Genomic DNA, 17,448 nt, shown 5'->3' with positions numbered 1-17,448 from the left:
CTCCCTCACCTGCTCCTCGGATGCTGCCTGACCTGCTGTGCTTTTCCAGCACCACTCTAATCTAGATTCTGGTTTCCAGCATCTGCAGTACTCACTTTTGCCCTGTTACTCATACAGCCAACTATATACACAATGTACAAAACCCTAGAATGCACGTCATTAGATCCAGTGATTTGTAACCACTTGGTCCCACTAACATCTTTTGTACGATTTATTGACCAAGCTTTTGTTTCTCTATTTCTGGAAGATTTATGCAAAATAATTATTTCATGCCTTGCTACTTCCATGTTCCTCATTATAGTTTCAGTTGTCTTTGTCTCTATCATTTACCATCATTTGCTTTCACTGATCTCTTACCATTACATATCTATGAAAATTGTTATGAAGGTGTAGGTGTGTTCTATGCCTGTAAGAGAGTTGAAAAGCTAGCAAGGACTGAATGAAAGCAGTGTCCTGAACAAGGTAAAAATGTAACACTTGGTTGAAACAAATAGCTGGATTTGTTTGCTATGGAACAAAAACAAATTCAAGTTCAGCCAATCAGTTTAAATTATGCTCCAGATACCAGAGAGTCATAGAGATGTACAGCATGAAAACAGACCCTTTGGTCCAACCCATCCATGCCAACGAGATATCCCAACCCAATCTAGTCCCACCTGCCAGCACCCGGCCCATATCCCTGCAAATCCATCCTATTTATATACCCACCCAAATGCCTTTTAAATTTTGCAATTGTGCTAGCCTGCACCACTTCCTCAGGCAGCTCATTCCATACACATACCACCCTCTGTGTGAAAACGTTGTTCCTTAGGTCTCTTTTATATCTTTCCCCTCTCACCCTAAACCTATGCCCTCTAGTTCTGGACTCTCCGATTCCAGAGAAAAGACTTTGTCTATTTATCCCCCTCATAATTTTGTTAACCTCTATAAGGTCACCCCTCAGCCTCCTACGCTCCAGGGAAAACAGCCCCAGCCTGTTCAGCCTCTCCTAAAAATCCAATCGAATTTGAATTTTACTGTTTTTGGTAACATCAAAACCAATGAAATGATCCGATGTTTTGGGGTACAAAACTGGATATTTTGAACAGTTAGGGAGGGAACTGCCAAGGATCAACAAGTATGGACTGCTCGATGAATAGTTCTCTGAAGGGTACCTGTTTAAATGAAAGGCCTATGAAGTATAATACTAAAGAAAAGACGACCGAGGAAAATCTACAGAGGAAGATACAAAGAGAAGATTCGACAGCTGACTGGTTTTGAAAGTTGAATTTTTGTAAATCTTAATTGGGTTTTTTTAAAATCAGAAGTATTATAGAATGGGAGGTTAACTATAGGTTTAAGAGAAAGGAGTTGTAAATAGTTGTTAAGAAATAAAATTATTAATTGTTACTTTAAATAGTGACCTCTGGGATAGCTCTTTGACTCTTGAAACTTAACAGATTTCACCACGAGGTGAGCTTCTGTGTGTGTTGGGTTTAAATTAGCAGAGGGATTTACCCAGTGTCGTAATAAAATATTGACAGCTTGCTCCTTGCTGGACTATTCTCATATTTATTTTCCCTTTCCTCTGAAATTTCTTAGACTTCATTTCCTGAATTTTAAAATCTTATCAATCCTCAGGCTGTGTTTCATTTGTCAACATTGTAACCTCTTTCTTCAATCCAATAATTATCTTTATCTCCTTTTGTTAACCACAGTTAAACCATTTTATTTGGAACATACTGTGCATTTTAGGAATGTATGTTTGTTGCAAATTATGTATCATTCGTTAAATGACAGACATCATTTTGTACTCACTTGTGCAATGTGGGCATTGCTAGCTGGCCAACATATATTGCCAGTCCCTAGTTGCCTTTGAGAAGCTGGTGATGAGCTGACTTGAACCACATCAATCCACATGCTATCGGTTGCTCCACAATACTCTTAGGGAGGGAATTTCATTTAATATAACTTTCCATTCTATCTTAATCAACTGTCTCTTGTTTAGAATTATAAGTCTTGTTTCAAATTCAACTAAATCACTTTCAACCTCAATGTAAATGCATCATATTGCTCTGGAGACTCCTTTAGTACTACATAAGAACATAAGAAATACGAGTATGAGTAGGCCATCTGACCCATTGGGCCTGCTCTACCATTCAATAAGATCATGGCTGATCTTTTCATGGACTCAACTCCACTTAAGATACTAGAACCATAGTAATTGATTCTCAACATATTAATCTTGAAAAATATATTTTATGAATTGCTTGAAGTTGTCCTGCACAACCCCAATCTAAATTTGGTTTGCACAGTTTGTATAAGTCCATCATATTTCCAATATTGCCCTTCTTTTCGTCACTTCTAACTGCAAGATTTATACTCTCCACTGTACTTCAATTACCATTTGAAGACCTATAAATAACTCTCATCAGTATATTGTTGTTTTTTTTTTCTTTCATTATATATTTTAAGCCAATACTGATATCTGTAGATACTTAGTTTGTCTGGGTTGCAGGTATCTGACATACATTGTGTTCAAGGCTGTTAGCTCTTTAAGTAAGGCTCTTCCATTCCTGATGTACTGTAATCCTCTTTTATTAACATCTATACATTGCTGGTTACTAAATAAAGCTCTCTGGTGTAGTGTTTAAGAACTTCTCTTGCTTTTTCTAATCTGGTTTATTTTACTGATGTAAGAGTTACCCTGTCAGTTACCTCCTCATCAATTGTAAATGCCTACAATTTATATTATACTTCATTTCTTAGCTCAACCCAAACTTATTCTACTTCTTTATTTGCTCAGATAAGAAAATTACTTTTTTTTATTTTTAGGGCTGTTCCTCCTATTTTTCCATTGTTCCTCATTTCTTCCAAAAGACACATATCCTAGAATAGTTAGTTCCCAATGTGTAGACTGCATAACAGCTTTGTTTCCATAATAGCAATTAGATCAAATCTATTAATTTCTATATGTGGTGTTACTTATTCTGACTTGTTACAAATAGTTAATATATTAAGGTTCAGAGCTTTTTGCTTATAATTATTAATTTTACTTGCTATCACCTTAGTTACCAATGCCTTATTATCTTAGTCTCATGGTCTCTTCTGACCAACACTATTTAATTTTATCCAATATTCTGCTCTTCTCCAGGGCCTTGACATTTCCCTTACTGCTTTTGAATGAATCCTTTGTCACTTCCATTTCATTAGTTTAAAGCATTGCCGACTGCCTCTGTATTCAAATTGCTAGAACATGCACTATGCCACAGACACAATGGAAACTGAAAATTCCTCTCTCGCTTCAAGTTCTTTTTCAGACTTGAGGAGACATCTTTAACCCTCACAAAGGATAGACCTCAGGAACTCTCAGTCTTGCAGAAGAGAACAACATTTATTTTCATGACAGTGCAAGCCCATGTCACTAGCATATTCTTTCTCAATCCCTCTCTTGAATGACTTCTTGAAACACATTGTAATGGTCAATTTGGCTTTCATTCTGTAGTGCTTCTCATCTGTATTATTATATTTTACATGTTTATCAAAGTAAAGGGCTGAGACTCCTTCATTGCTACACTCCCTGTGACTATCTAAATTTCCATATGCACCTGTGATTGTATGGTCTAGTTTTAACAACTACTGCTCTTTCAAAATGTGCATAGTTTCCATTTGGAGAATGGAAATTTCCTTCAGATGGCCTTGCGAATGTCCAACAACTCCTTTGGGGGCAATCAATTATACACATGATACTTGCAAAATATAACAGAAAAAGGAGGATATATCTGGTTCTCCTCAATTTACTTTCACTTGACAGGAAGCTGTTTGAATTATTAGGTAACAACTGCTGCTCTTGTATATTTCTAATTACTAACATGATAAACAATCCAGCATGTTGTCCTTAAATCCAGATGTCCTTATCATGATGAGTCAAACATATGGCTTGGTGGACATACTGCAATCATTGTATTCACTTTACTGGATGATTTTGCAATTTGTTAACTGAAATAATTTTGATTTACCTAGCTTGGCAGCTTTAGCTCCAAGGCCTGGTTGCACTCCACCTGTTCAAAGAAGACAGAGTTTAGAAGTGAGTCATTTTCAGAACTAAGAATAGAAATTGGACAATAACACAGCAAAATAGTGTTCAGTGACTGATCATTTATTGCCACTCAGGCCATAAAAAGAAACATTCATTAGGGTCTATTGTTGACTGGAAGGAACAGCCATCCTTGTCAGGTGATAGCTCATTTAAAATAAGAAGTAGTGTGCTATTTGGTAATAGGACTCCTGTTGTCATTTTTAAACTAACAGGCCTAACGCAAATAAACCTAGCATGAGCAATTAAGACTGTCCTCCACACAGAAACCAAGAAGGCAATAGGAGCATTTAGTTATCACAGTCAATGGCAACAGTCCAGCTCTCAGGACGCAGATGCAGCAGAAAAAGTTCAATAAATTCACAAGAATAGTCAAAATCAGTGAATGCATGTTCACATACCATACCTACCAACAGCACCAATGACCTCTTATGCTTTCATTCACAAGCTCTCTTCATTGGCCTCCCCACAACCACTATCCATCATAACATATCGTTGACATTTGTAGCCTCATCTTGCCCTTATATACTTGGCACTGTTTCCAGATGGCTTATGAAAGGAGACAGCAGCACATAACTGGTCGTATTGAGGAGGCTGATAGTGGCGTAAAAGATGTGGCTGCATGTCCTCAATTCTCTGGAGGAGACTGCAGGAAGTCTTTGATGTGACCGCCCAATGCCACCTCACCCACATCCCACAATATATTAACATGTATAATTGGTAGATAATGTAACTATGTAAGTCCTGATTTCTCCTGAAACAGAAATGAGAGACACTGATGAAAATCAAACACCATTTCCCAATCTGACATTAAAACTCCCAGTTCAGATGCCAGCACTATTTACTTTAGAGGGTAGCACATGTAAAGAGTTTACATATGGTGAATCAGCAGGCAAAAGTGTGCCACAACCAGGCCAAAGAAAATCACACATGCTTCTGAGTTTATTGCAGAAATCTCAGATGAAAACTTTGTTTCTATTTTTCAGTTTGATGAACATGCACATAGAAATGCTTGCACATTATCTGACCTTCCAGAAAGACTGGTTTTCATTACCATGGAAAATCGAGGAATCTGGCTCCAGTTCGGGTTCTGTTCCCATCATGATGTGGTGGCTGATTTCATGCAAGCAGTTGCAGACACAACCACAAGGCATCATTAGGTTTTATGTCCATCAAATTGTGTCATGGGCAGATGGCATCCTGCAAGCAGTGCTCCTCCCACTCAAACTTTTTGGAACTTTAATTACGTTGAGGCAAGACATCTGGGGAGACGCCTGGAGCAGTGGTCATGCTACTACAGCAGTCAGTCAACAATAACATTGAACACTGGAGTTGGAAGCAGGGAAAGTGAAGAATGAGATCATTGCTCAAGTCAAGCTGGCGTACCGATGTGACAACGGGGATTGAGGTTAGTGTGAATAGGACAGTGGAAGAGGGTAAACAAGGTGTGTTTGAAACTTGGGTGTGGCGTGGTCTTCAATCAAAACAGTGAGCCTGTGTGGGAAATACACTCCTTTTTCTTGAGTTTTGGATCATCACCAGTTTCAGTCTGCTGCTCTTGAAAGATCAGTGGATGTGGGAAGTGGCCTTTAGGTATTTGTAAACTGACCAAGAATGGGTCTCAACTGACGATTGGGCTATCTGATGCCACCTGTGTATTTTGCACAATTGTGGACAGACACAGACGGGTGGATACATGGCAGGCTTGGTGGTCAGTGTCTCTTAGTTTCTATAGCAGCACATGGATGAATCCATGTTGCAATGGAAGTTCCAGCTGAGATCATGAAATCTCAACTTGGTGTCATATAAGCATGGTTTGATACCTTGCAAGCGCAGACTGCTGCCGTCTTGGCTATTCATATCAGCATCTGAAGAAGGTACAAAATCTCACATTTAACAGTTTTCTAGGCTTGCTGAGAGAAACCATAGAGGGAAGCCGTTGCCCTGTGGAATATGATCTTTATGTCATAGCATTTATACCTTTACAGTTACCAATGTCAAATGTTTCCATTTGGACTTTCATTACACTTCCACCAGAACAGTGCGAACAATTGCAATCAGCAACTGCAAAAAATGAACAACTACAAGAGTTGCAAAAGATCGTTATCCAAGGATGGCCTGACAACATTAAGCACCCGAGAATATTCATTCATTTTAGCCACAGAGATGATCTTGGTATGTCACAGTTTTAAGGGTAAACAACTCTCAGTAATAAAAATATAATGCTAGGATAATTTGAACATGCTACACCAAGAACACATGGGGATTGAACACACAAGAAAGCTAGCACTGTGAATCTGTGAAAGGCCAGAAATGAATCAGGAAATTCAACGACTTGTGAATGTATGTCAGACATACCAAACTTACTGACCCTGGCAGTGGAGAGGCTCTTTGTCAAGATGATTCTATCTCCTCATTGGATGAAAGTAGCAGCAGACTTACTCACAGTGCATAGTGAAGATTACTGTATATTCTTGTGACAGATCACTTTTCCAAATTCCCCTTATTCAACAGCTTAGCAACATAATGGGTACAACCACATCATGACCATTATTTACAGTTTATTTGGTGTCAGAATGGATAGTGTCTGAGAACAATTTGCAGTTTTCTGGCAAACTGTTTAAAGACATACATGCTCAGTAGGGAGTGACCTATATCACACTGAGCAAGGATAGTAGGATGACAAACAGCCCAGCAGAATATTGTATTTCAAATCAATGATCAATATGTGTTGGACAATAAAACAAGATTTTCACATTACATTGTTGCATTTTTGGTTAGCACTATTGGAAAAGGAATTATTATCTTCAGCACGGCTAATTAGCAAGGTTAGGTTGCATGGAATGCAGGGAGAACTAGCCATTTGGGTACAGAACTGGCTCAAAGGTAGAAGACCGAGGTTGATGGTGGAAGGTCATTTTTCAGACTGGAGGCCTGTGACCAATGGAGTGGCACAAGTATCAGTGCTGGGTCCACTACTTTTCATCATTTATATAAATGATTTGGATGTGAACATAGGAGGTATAGTTAGTAAGTTTGCAGATGACACCAAAATTGGAAGTGTAGTGGACAGTGAAGAAGGTTACCTCAGATTACAATGGGATCTTGATCAGATGTGCCAATTGGCTGAGTGGCAGATGGAGTTTAATTTAGATAAATGAGAGGTGCTGCATTTTGGGAAAGCAAATCTTAGCAGGACTTATACACTGAATGGTAAGATCCTAAGGAGTGTTGCTGAACAAAGAGACCTTGAAGTGCAGGTTCATTGTTTCTCGAAAGTGGAGTTACAGGTAGATAGGATAGTGAAGGCAGAGTTTGGTATGCTTTTCTTTATTGGTCAGAGTATTGAGTACAGGAATTGGGAGGTCATGTTGCGGCTGTACAAGATGTTGATTAGGCCACTTTTGGAATATGGCGTGCTATTCTTGTGTCCTACCTGTCAGAAGGATGTTGCAAAACGTGAAAAGGGTTCAGAAAAGATTAACAAGGCTGTTGCCAGGGTTGGAGGATTTAAGTTAGAGGGAAAATTTGAATAGGCTGGGCTGTTTCTTTGGAGCGTTGGAGGCTGAGGGGTGACCTTATAGAGGTTTATAAAATCATGAGGGGCATGGATAGGATAAATAGACAAAGTCTTTTCCCTGGGGTGGGAGAGTCCAGAATTAGAGGGCATAGATTTAGGGTGAGAGGGGAAAGATGTAAGAGAGACCTAAGGGGCAACTTTTTCACGCAGATAGTGGTGCGTGTATGGAATGAGTTGCCAGAGGAAGTGGTGGACGCTGGTATAACTGCAATATTTAAAAGGTATTTGGATGGGTATATGAATAGGTAGGGTTTGGAGGGATATGAGCCGAGTGCTGGCAAGTGGGACTAGATTAGGTTGGGATATCTGGTTGGCATGGACGGGTTGGACCGAAGGGTCTGTTTCCATGCTGTACATCACTATTACTCTAATACTTGAAAGTTAAGTATGAATGATGTTGCCCAGCAACCAATTGTTTAATCATTTTGAGATACTTACATATGAATGAAAGAGATACATGACTAGCAAGCACATAGGGAACTACTACAGTTGCATACTGGACAGATAGTGGAGGTAGAAATACAAATGCTTGGACACCTGCAAAGATCTTTCGATCATCTAGTCATTACTGATCATAGCGCTCCATTTTGAGGAACAGAAGTCTATTCAGACCAATGTACAATACACTAAATGTCCAAAAAGAGTGTGAAGAAGCAAACTTTGACAAATAATGATTGTGCAGTGATGCTGACTGAGAGCAATCAGCAGTAAGATAACCAAATTGTCAACCAAGAGCAGCAGAACACAACACATATCTCTGCAGATCAATATATAATCACCAGATGATGCCAAGTTGTCAAACATCCAAAGCATTACATTGCAGTTTGAATTGTTAATTTTGCAAACTCTATTTCACAAGTTTGTATGATTATCAAATTAACAATCACACAACACCAGGTTACAGTCCAACAGGTTTATTTGGAAGTACAAGATTTTGAAGCACTGTTCCTTTGTCAGGTAGCTTTCTTTCACCCCAGTTCAACACCTGCACTTCCTCCTATTATCAAATTAACAAGATATGTCTATGCACAATCAGGTTATGGAAAATACAGTAGAGCACCATGAGTTACAATGTCTACTCCAGCCAATATTGGAGGGTTCCTCCCATGTTTTAGAGCAACAGAACCATTGCTTCAGGACCCCCAACTGTTTATTTGCTGACAGTCCTTGTGGCAGATTGGCTCATTTTATGAATGCCTGTAATGTGTGATTGGGTTGTGAAAGAAATCATGCATTGGATGTTAGGTTGATAGGCTTGTTCTCGAGCACTCTCTTGCTGGACATTTTGGCTAAAGCATTGAGGGACAGTGGACTGGCAGAAAAATTATGCACCATCAAGAGTCATGCACTAATTGTCGTTGCTCATCAGCAACCATTTTACTGTGTTTGCTGTACATCACAAAAGTGAGATGCAACACCCAAAAAAAAATGGGTGCAGTTGGTGGTACCTGAACTAGGGGGCAGGCCTATTGTCCAGGAAAATCCATGTGTGCACACTGCCTGCTTCTTCTGAAAAAGCCTCTATTAATTCTCTGGTGCAGCATGGCTGGAAAGCTATGAATTTTAGATAATATTCCCACAATGAAGAAATTCAGAACTGATCTCACTAAGTGCTGTACTTTCCCTACTCTGAGGCTGCAGGTCTGGTTCCATGAGATAGCAGAGTTATGCAAACACCTTCCAGAAGAAATATACACCTCTTCCTGCTTTTTGGAAAGTAAGAAACCTGTTTCTGGAAGGTCATAGTTCCGTATTGAAGTTTCTTCTTTCTACCCTTCGCACTAAGAAATACTTGTATTCTTATTTTCTGCCTCTGTGTCACATCACATCACATCACAGCCCAAGAGAATCTATGACTATGGCACCTATGACTGGAAACAACCCTGCGCTCAGAGCCCTTAAACCTCGAGCAAGGACTGCTTCATGTTTAGAGCATTCACTGAAATCTTTATTATGTGTAACCCAGGGTAGAATTTTATGACCTCTCTTTTGATGTGTTGGATTTGCGAAGTTCACTCAATTAATTATGATGGCCCCATGCCAGAACCTGTCATCTTCATATCTGTTAGAATTCAGGTAGAAGTTCCTACCCCTCTGGTAACTGAGGACCCGCAGTGACCAATTAATGATCACTTAAAAACTCATTCCATCATGGTTAATATTAAATCAACTGCCATGTGGGCTATCAATGCGTAGAGTCCACACCAAGTGAAGTTTTATGTTTGTGGTCACTGGTTGAGGTTCCTCCATTCGAAGACAATTGGTATCTGATGGAGGGATCTGACATTAGGAAGTGGGAGGAGTGTTGAGAACTACCTCTCTCCCATTGCTGCTAGACTCCTCAAAGCCCTCTATCCACAACTTTTATCCAGCAAGAGCTCTCTGTATTTCTTACTTGTGGCCTGAATCATTTCTTAATATTGAGCCTTCGAGTGGTACCATTCTGGCAGCAGCCACAGAATCTCCAAAGGCACTGTTGTTCAAAAGTGTTGCAAGTCTCTTGTTAGCCAGCAGCTCTTGGTAGGTGGGATTCCTGTCCTCTGTTTACTGGCAGGTCACCTCAGAGGAGACAATGTCTCTCACTCTCTCTCTCTCTCATCAGCTCTCACTAGTACTTCCATAAACTCAAATAGAATTAGCAAGAAGTAACCAGCAAGTAATCTGCAGGAAACGGATGACCCCTTTATATAGTGTTGGTGGGGCTATCCTTCACATTGCTAAACATCTTTTCATTTACTGTTTAGGAGAAAATCTTAAATATAGTGACAATAGTGTTCATGCGAATACTCTCATGAAGATGCCAACTGGTGGGGCTACCAGAATTAATTGGAACTGGTGTTAAACCAGCATGCACAGCATCAAAACCGTCAGTATTACAGAACTGCCAAAGCTTTATCCTTTAATAGTCTCAAAAATCTCCAGGTTTAATTGATAATTTCTAAGCTTCATCTCGGTCAAATTTGTAGTCATTTGATCCCTTTCTATATACAGTAGATGCACATGAATCGGGAAACTGCCCTGTTTGAATGAGATTTACAATTTTCACTTATCTAAATAAAACTTATCTCTGGATGTATATCCTAATTAGTCATCCATTATGCTATTTATTTAGCAGTAATAATGGTACCTGGTTCAGGAGTCAGTGGAGCACTGCTGGGTCGAACTCCATTAACACCTGTAATGACCATGCACAGACCATTAACTCTTTGAATTACTTCCATTCTCTGAAAACTCAGAATGTTCAGAACAACATTTAAATACATCACCCATTTAACATAAAGGTAATTCAATATTTTCAGTTAGTACTAAACCTCTAAAGTGATGCAAATGCTATTAATTATAATCATATTAATTTCAGAATAACTGTAGTACATACAGTGCTGCTAAGGCTGGTGTTGTTCAGATATTGCACTCTTGTTCAAAATAGAGGTCTGTTCCTTAAAAAAAAATTCTTCCACTGGAAGCATCTGCTCATGGTGGTCAAACATTTTAGGAGCTTTTAACCCATGAAGAAAACTTTACTTTGGATAGAGACAGAGAAAAAAAGAAAGAGACAGCAGCAGTGGAAAAGATCCAAATGCATTACAGGAAGAGAGCTGTCTTAATGTAGTGAAAGTATGTTACCCAGACAAGATCTCTATTTGTAGCTATTGGAGCTTCCCTTATTGTCTTGGGCATAGGGGCCTATTAAATTGAACACACTGAACACTATTCAGACATTTCAGTCATATTTTAGGGTGAGTAATTTAAATTTTTTTGTAACTTTTATGAACCTTGTGTAGTTACTGTCTACTACTCTCCTTTTGGTTGGTATCATTGAACCCATTAAGAAAATTAGGTGTTTTGGCCTGCACTCAAAAAGTTTATTGACACCATTACAATAGTAGCTGTTTTGCTTAAATTGATCTATGCCAAACTATAAATTGATCTATGCTAAAAATGAAGTAATCTCACTTAATTCTTTCTTATCTTACCATAACACTTCAGAATTAATCTAAACTATCCAAAATAAGTTACATTTTTTTGGCTTGATTTAATGTAACTCTAGATAATCTAAACTAGTCCTAATTGAGTTTGTGATTTTACAGTTTGATTACAAATAACTAATTTAATCAATTATTATTAATAACTAGTATTTATGAGAACTATATATTATATCCATATTCAACTTTCTTTTCTTTATCATTAAAACTAAATCTTGCAGCAGTATTGGAGTTCTGTTGCAAAAGTCAATTTCCAAATTCTCACTTGGTAATTAACTCCTAATTGTTATGCTACAATCTGATCTGAGTGTCTTGTCAAAGTTGTGTGATGTATAGGTTTAATGTAAATTCGTCAGAAAGTTCTGCTTAGTGGGAATGTGGGTTGCAGAATACAGAATGTTATTAACACCATTCCCAAATTGTGCTACTTTCAGTTCAGTGGCTTGCTAAGAGGACATGGTTGTTGAAGTTGCTGTACAAATCCTGTAAAACATGAAATTTGAAACAGCCAAACATTCAAAATAAACACACACACACACACACACACACACACACACTTCTATTATGGAAGACATTTTTGTAAATCCTTTCCTTGTTTAAAAGATAATACAGTAAACTCCATGCATGCTGCTTTTCATAGCAGACAAGTTGGCACCTTCTATATTAAAAGAACATTGTTGGCAAAATTTACCTTCTTAGCAATGAAGGATTGAAAACTGTACCCCTCCCTCGCCCCACCCCGGAATGACACAGCAGATTGCCAATCTCTGCAGCCGAATGGGGAGGGGGAGGGTGTTGGGGACCGGGGTTTGGGGGTGGGGAGGGGGAGTTTGTGTGTGTGTGTGTAGTGTTTGGAGCTTGGGAGAAGGAGCCCCCTCTTCCCCGCCAACCTCTGGCCACATATTGCTGTTTGTACCTCATGCATTGGAAACCTCAATTAAAATCACTTTCTACTGAGAAAAAAAAGTTTTGAAAAGGGGGAAGCATAGTGGCTCAGTGGTTAGCACTGCTGCCCCATAGCACCAGGGTCCCAGGTTCGATTCTGGCCTTGGGCGACTGCCTATGTGGAGTTTGCACATTCTCCCCAAGTCTGCGTGAGTTTCCTTCAGGTGCTCCGGTTTTCTCCCGCAGTCCAGGTGAATTGGCCATGTTAAATTGCCCATTGTGTTAGGTGCATTAGTCAGAGAGAAATGGGGCTGGGTGGGTTACTCTTCGGAGGGTCAGTGTGGACTTGTTGGGCCGAAGGGCCTGTTTCCACACTGCAGGGAATCTAATCTAATCATAACATTTCTATAATCTTAACATCCCATGTCACTCAAACATCTAATCCTGCTAATCTTCAATTTTATTCCCACTCACATATTACACTAGTATAAAAATGTGTACCAAAGTATAAGAAATCAAATCACATGACACATAATTTGGCCAGAAACCTAAGTTAACAGTTAACCTAAGTTGTATTTTTTTCATGCCTTTAATGTAATCAAAGATTCCAAAAGAATATCACAGGACTAAAGGTCAGAGGACTAAGTACTTTTTTAGAGGTGACTGAATGTGATGTTTTCCTTATCAAAAACACCATTCCCTCTCCTCTTCCATTCTTCCGATAGTGTCTGTATCCCAGAACACAGAATCTTAATCCTGTCCCTCCCTCAGCCATGTTTTTCTAATAACTCTGATATCCCAGTCCCATGTTCCCATCCAAGCCCTGAGATCATCTGCCTTATCTGCCAGGCTCCTTGCTTTGAAATAAATGTAGTTGAATTCATGTCTTTGCTCATTCGCTACTGTGCCTTATCAATTTAACTTGCTCCCTTTAATTTCTGTACCAGCCACAACCTTTTCTCATTACTGCTTAAGGTCTCCTGAGTAGCAAATCTCCCACCAGGATTTTGGTCCCCCTCCATTTTAGCTGCAACTCGTCTCTCTTGCACATGTCACTTCTGCCCCAGAAGAGATCCCACTGATCCAAAAATCTGAAGCCCTGCCCCTTACATCAGCTCCTCAGCCACACACTTATCTGCCCTATCCTCCCATTCCTACTCTTACTAAAATGTGGCACTGGGAGTAATCCAGAGATTATCACCCTTGAGGTCCTTCTATTTAACCGTCTGCCTAACTTTCTAAATTCACTCTGCAGGACCTCATCCCTTTTTCTACCTATGTTGTTGGTACAAATGTGTACAATGACTCTTGTTGCTCATGCTCCCCTTTAAAAATTTGCTGCAATCACTCCAAGACATCTTTGACCCTGCAACCCCTATCTATGTGCCTAGAGTCCCCTAAATCAATTGCTTGCTTGGACTTTGCCATATTCTGCTTTACAGCAGAGCCAGTCCTAGTGCCAAAAACCTGGATGCTGCTATCTCCCCCTATGAGGGAGCCCCCAACAGCAGCCAAAATGGTATACTTGTTTGAAAGTGGGATAGCCACAGGAGACTCGTGCATTACCTCTCCTGGTGGTCACCCATCTACTTGATTGTACCTGTGGTGCAACTACCTTCCTAAAGCTATTGATCACACTCTCCCCTAATTGTATGTTCTTCTGTTCTTCAGTGCTTCCAATTGTCACTTCAACCGATCCATACGGTGTGACAGGAGCTGAAGCAAGACACATATCTTGCAGATACATTGTAAAGAGTTTTCTTTTTCAATATAAGTAATGAATTTAGCATCCAACTATTACACCATCTACTCTTTTAAAACAACAAATTGTTAGACAGTCCCTGGTGAGACACAGTAACAAAAGCTAAATGGTTAATTGAAACTTATAAACTATCACACCATGTATGTTTATCTCAAATAATTGCCTATGTTCAGCGAATTACGTTAACCCTTTTTTTAATTGTCTTATGTGCTAATTATAAACACATTGCTTAATTTGTTGTAAGCAGGCCAACTATTTCAAGTAATTCAAGTTATTTTTGTGGGTAACCTTCTTTCTATGTCCAATCACTTTGTAGCACTCTTTTTATGTATCTGAAACACTCAATTTCTGAAAGGTAATTTAAAATGCATGGCAACAGATTAGAAAGTTTCCAATCGACAAAGTGGTCATTTGTTGCCATCTCTTTCTCTCTTTGAGAAGGTTCTGGTGAGCAACATTCGTGAACCTTTTAAGTTAATGTGGTATAGATTTGCCACATTGCAGTCAGGAAAGAAGTCCTAGCATTTTGACATGTAAGAGTGATGGTATAATTCCAAGCCACAATGGTATGTACTTGGAAGGCAACTGCAAGTGGTTAGGTTTCTATGCATCTGCTGCTTTGTTTTTCTTAATGGTATAGGTCACGTGTTTTGAAGGTGAGTTGCTGCCATGTATCTGAGAGAAGGAACATATTGCTATCATTTGTGTCAGTGGTAAGGGGAACTGATTGGGGTGCCACTTTAGTGCACTGCCTTGCCCTAAATGAGTGTCAAGCTGCTTGAGTTTTGTTGGAGCTGCATTCCTTCACATTTTGATGGTAAACAGGCTTTGGAGAATTAGTTTCCTCAAAATTCCCAGCCTCTGACTTGTTTCTGTGACCATAGCTCGACCAGTTCAGTTTCAATTTAATACAAATCCCATGACGTTGATAGAGGCAAAATTATTCAGTGATGGTGGTTCCATTGAAATCAAGACAAATGGTTCAATTCTCTCTTGTTGGATATTGGTATTTTTGGTGACTTATGTAAATGAAAGCTGTCATGACCATTGGTCAAAACCCTAAAATACAATGGATCATTTTAACTTGTCCTTGCAAAATTAAAAAAGGCTGATAAAACTACAAATGGCTGTGGATGTAAATTAAATCGCTAATCTGGAGAGAGAGAGGGAGAGAACCAACATTTAAACTCCTACTCTTAATGATAGTGGCAACTTCCACTACAATGGCGACAACATTCAATGTTCATTGACCTGCTATATGAACAATTCAGAAACTGAACCATATATCCATTAAAAAAAAACTCTTAATCTTTGGAACTCACCTCATATTTCTAATCTATGTTTATGTGTATTGTGTTACCAATTAATATCATGTTTATTTGTTAATAAACATACTCTTCATTAATTTAAGAAAGCCTAGTTAAATAGCCTAGTGGTACGATTTCTTGATTATTAATCCAGAGACTCAGGCAATGTTATGGAGAAAAATCCAAAATCTGACATCAATTAATTGCCAGTAATCAGGCTACAAATTGTAGTGATTCTAATGAAGTCATCCAAGTGGACCTCACAGAATATGAGTTCCCTGATTGGACAAGTTTAATAGCCCCAATCGGGGAGTGTTGGCTTTCAAACATAAACAAGAGTGTCAGAGGTTCTATTCACTCTGAGAGTTGGTACTGAAGAAGCTGGATCAATGTCAAGGATTCTCCCCATGCAAATAAAGGGTGACTTGTTGACAGGATACCAGCATCTGCTGGTGTTATTTCAAAAACAACTGCAAATGGGGGATTGTTTTGATTTTATTGATTCAACTAAGCTGAAGCAAGTCTTCTTTCACTCAAGGATAAATCACACAACACCAGGCTTTGGTCCAACAGGTTTACTTGGAGGCATTAGCTTTTGGAGCACTGGTCCTTCATCAGGCGGTTGTGAAGCAGGACCATAATACAGAATTCATAGCAAAAGATTTTGCTATAAATTCTGTGTCTTATGGCCCTGCTTCTCAACTACCCGATAAAGGAGCAGCACTCCGAAAGCTAGTGCCTCCACATAAACCTGTTGAACTATAACCTGATCTTGTGTGATTTTTAATTTTGTCCACCCCAGTCCAACACTGGCTCCTCCAAATCTTCATTCGTTGAGTAAAGGTAATTGTCACATTGAATCTTAGGAAACTTGAATCCATTATATTTTAATACACCCATACAGTATAATTTAAACTATGATAATTCTGAGCCCCTGTAAACCTGATGCTATCAGTCTGCTTTCCTCATGCAGCTGACACAAAAGTGGAAACTCCCAGCCATTCAAGCCAATATCAGATGTTCTTTTAGCAGGTGTTCAGCTTTTGGTGTTAATTTCCATGTGCACTGTGGTACCATTATTTACACAGAATTGGGCTGAGACAAACTTACAAAAGTACAAAGAATATATGGGAGAAAAATGTATTTCAGAAGACTGTGAATTACCCACTCCGATGCCAGGTTGTACGCCTATTCCGACGCCAGGTTGCACACCCACACCAGCACCTGGCTGCACACCTACTCCAACACCAGGCTGCACACCTACTCCAACGCCAGGCTGCACACCCACACCAACACCTACATTTTGATAATGAAAAGTGAATAATTAGAGCATTCAAATTTAGCACTTGTTGGCCACATGCTGTCTTTTTAATTCTGCAAATTCATTTCAGGACATAAGTCAATCTGTTATTCTCCCTAATGACTATAGTTTTAAGACTATTAGATCTTTTTCCTTTAAATTCCTGACTCCAAAAGAATACAATATTGTGGATTGTTTACACTGTAAATCCACTGAGTGTCCAAAAACAACTCCCTTGCCATGTTCTACAGTTCAGTTTCCTTTGAACCTATTTTCAGAAATAACTTGTTCAACAGTAAGGATATTTCACTTGGTATCACATTTGTGCTATAAAGTGGCTTACCCCAGCTATTTTACAGGAATCACCAATCATTTGTCATTCCCAAACCTAAAACAAGTATAACATTAAAATTCCCTTTACTTTTCTTCTTGTAAGATAAGAATATAAGTAACATTTTAATCAATCCCCTCCTCTCACTGTGCATGTGCATCCACTATCCAACATGATGCAACTGAATGAGTCTGTGACAAACACATTTTTAACTGGGCTGAAGCC

General features: G+C 39.1%; 1 protein-coding gene across 7 annotated transcripts in view; it reads right to left on the bottom strand.

Annotated features, from left to right (window-relative positions):
• elna (elastin a) overlaps nucleotides 1–17,448 on the bottom strand; it is a 271,733-nt gene that overhangs the window by 16,518 nt on the left and 237,767 nt on the right. For 6 of the 7 annotated variants that reach the window (XM_060848380.1, XM_060848374.1, XM_060848377.1 and 3 more), the window contains 3 exons: nucleotides 16,757–16,888; nucleotides 10,783–10,830; nucleotides 3,999–4,040 (listed from right to left, as the gene is read on the bottom strand). In XM_060848380.1, coding sequence (XP_060704363.1) covers nucleotides 3,999–4,040; nucleotides 10,783–10,830; nucleotides 16,757–16,888 — 222 coding nt within the window. The remainder of the gene's footprint in view (nucleotides 1–3,998; nucleotides 4,041–10,782; nucleotides 10,831–16,756; nucleotides 16,889–17,448) is intronic. The other variant, XM_060848378.1, reaches the window with a different exon arrangement.

The sequence above is a fragment of the Hemiscyllium ocellatum genome, chromosome 31, assembly GCF_020745735.1.
Source record: "Hemiscyllium ocellatum isolate sHemOce1 chromosome 31, sHemOce1.pat.X.cur, whole genome shotgun sequence".
Classification (NCBI taxonomy): domain Eukaryota; kingdom Metazoa; phylum Chordata; class Chondrichthyes; order Orectolobiformes; family Hemiscylliidae; genus Hemiscyllium; species Hemiscyllium ocellatum.
Note: the sequence above shows the minus strand (reverse complement) of the source record. Positions and strands in the feature narration are given on the sequence as shown.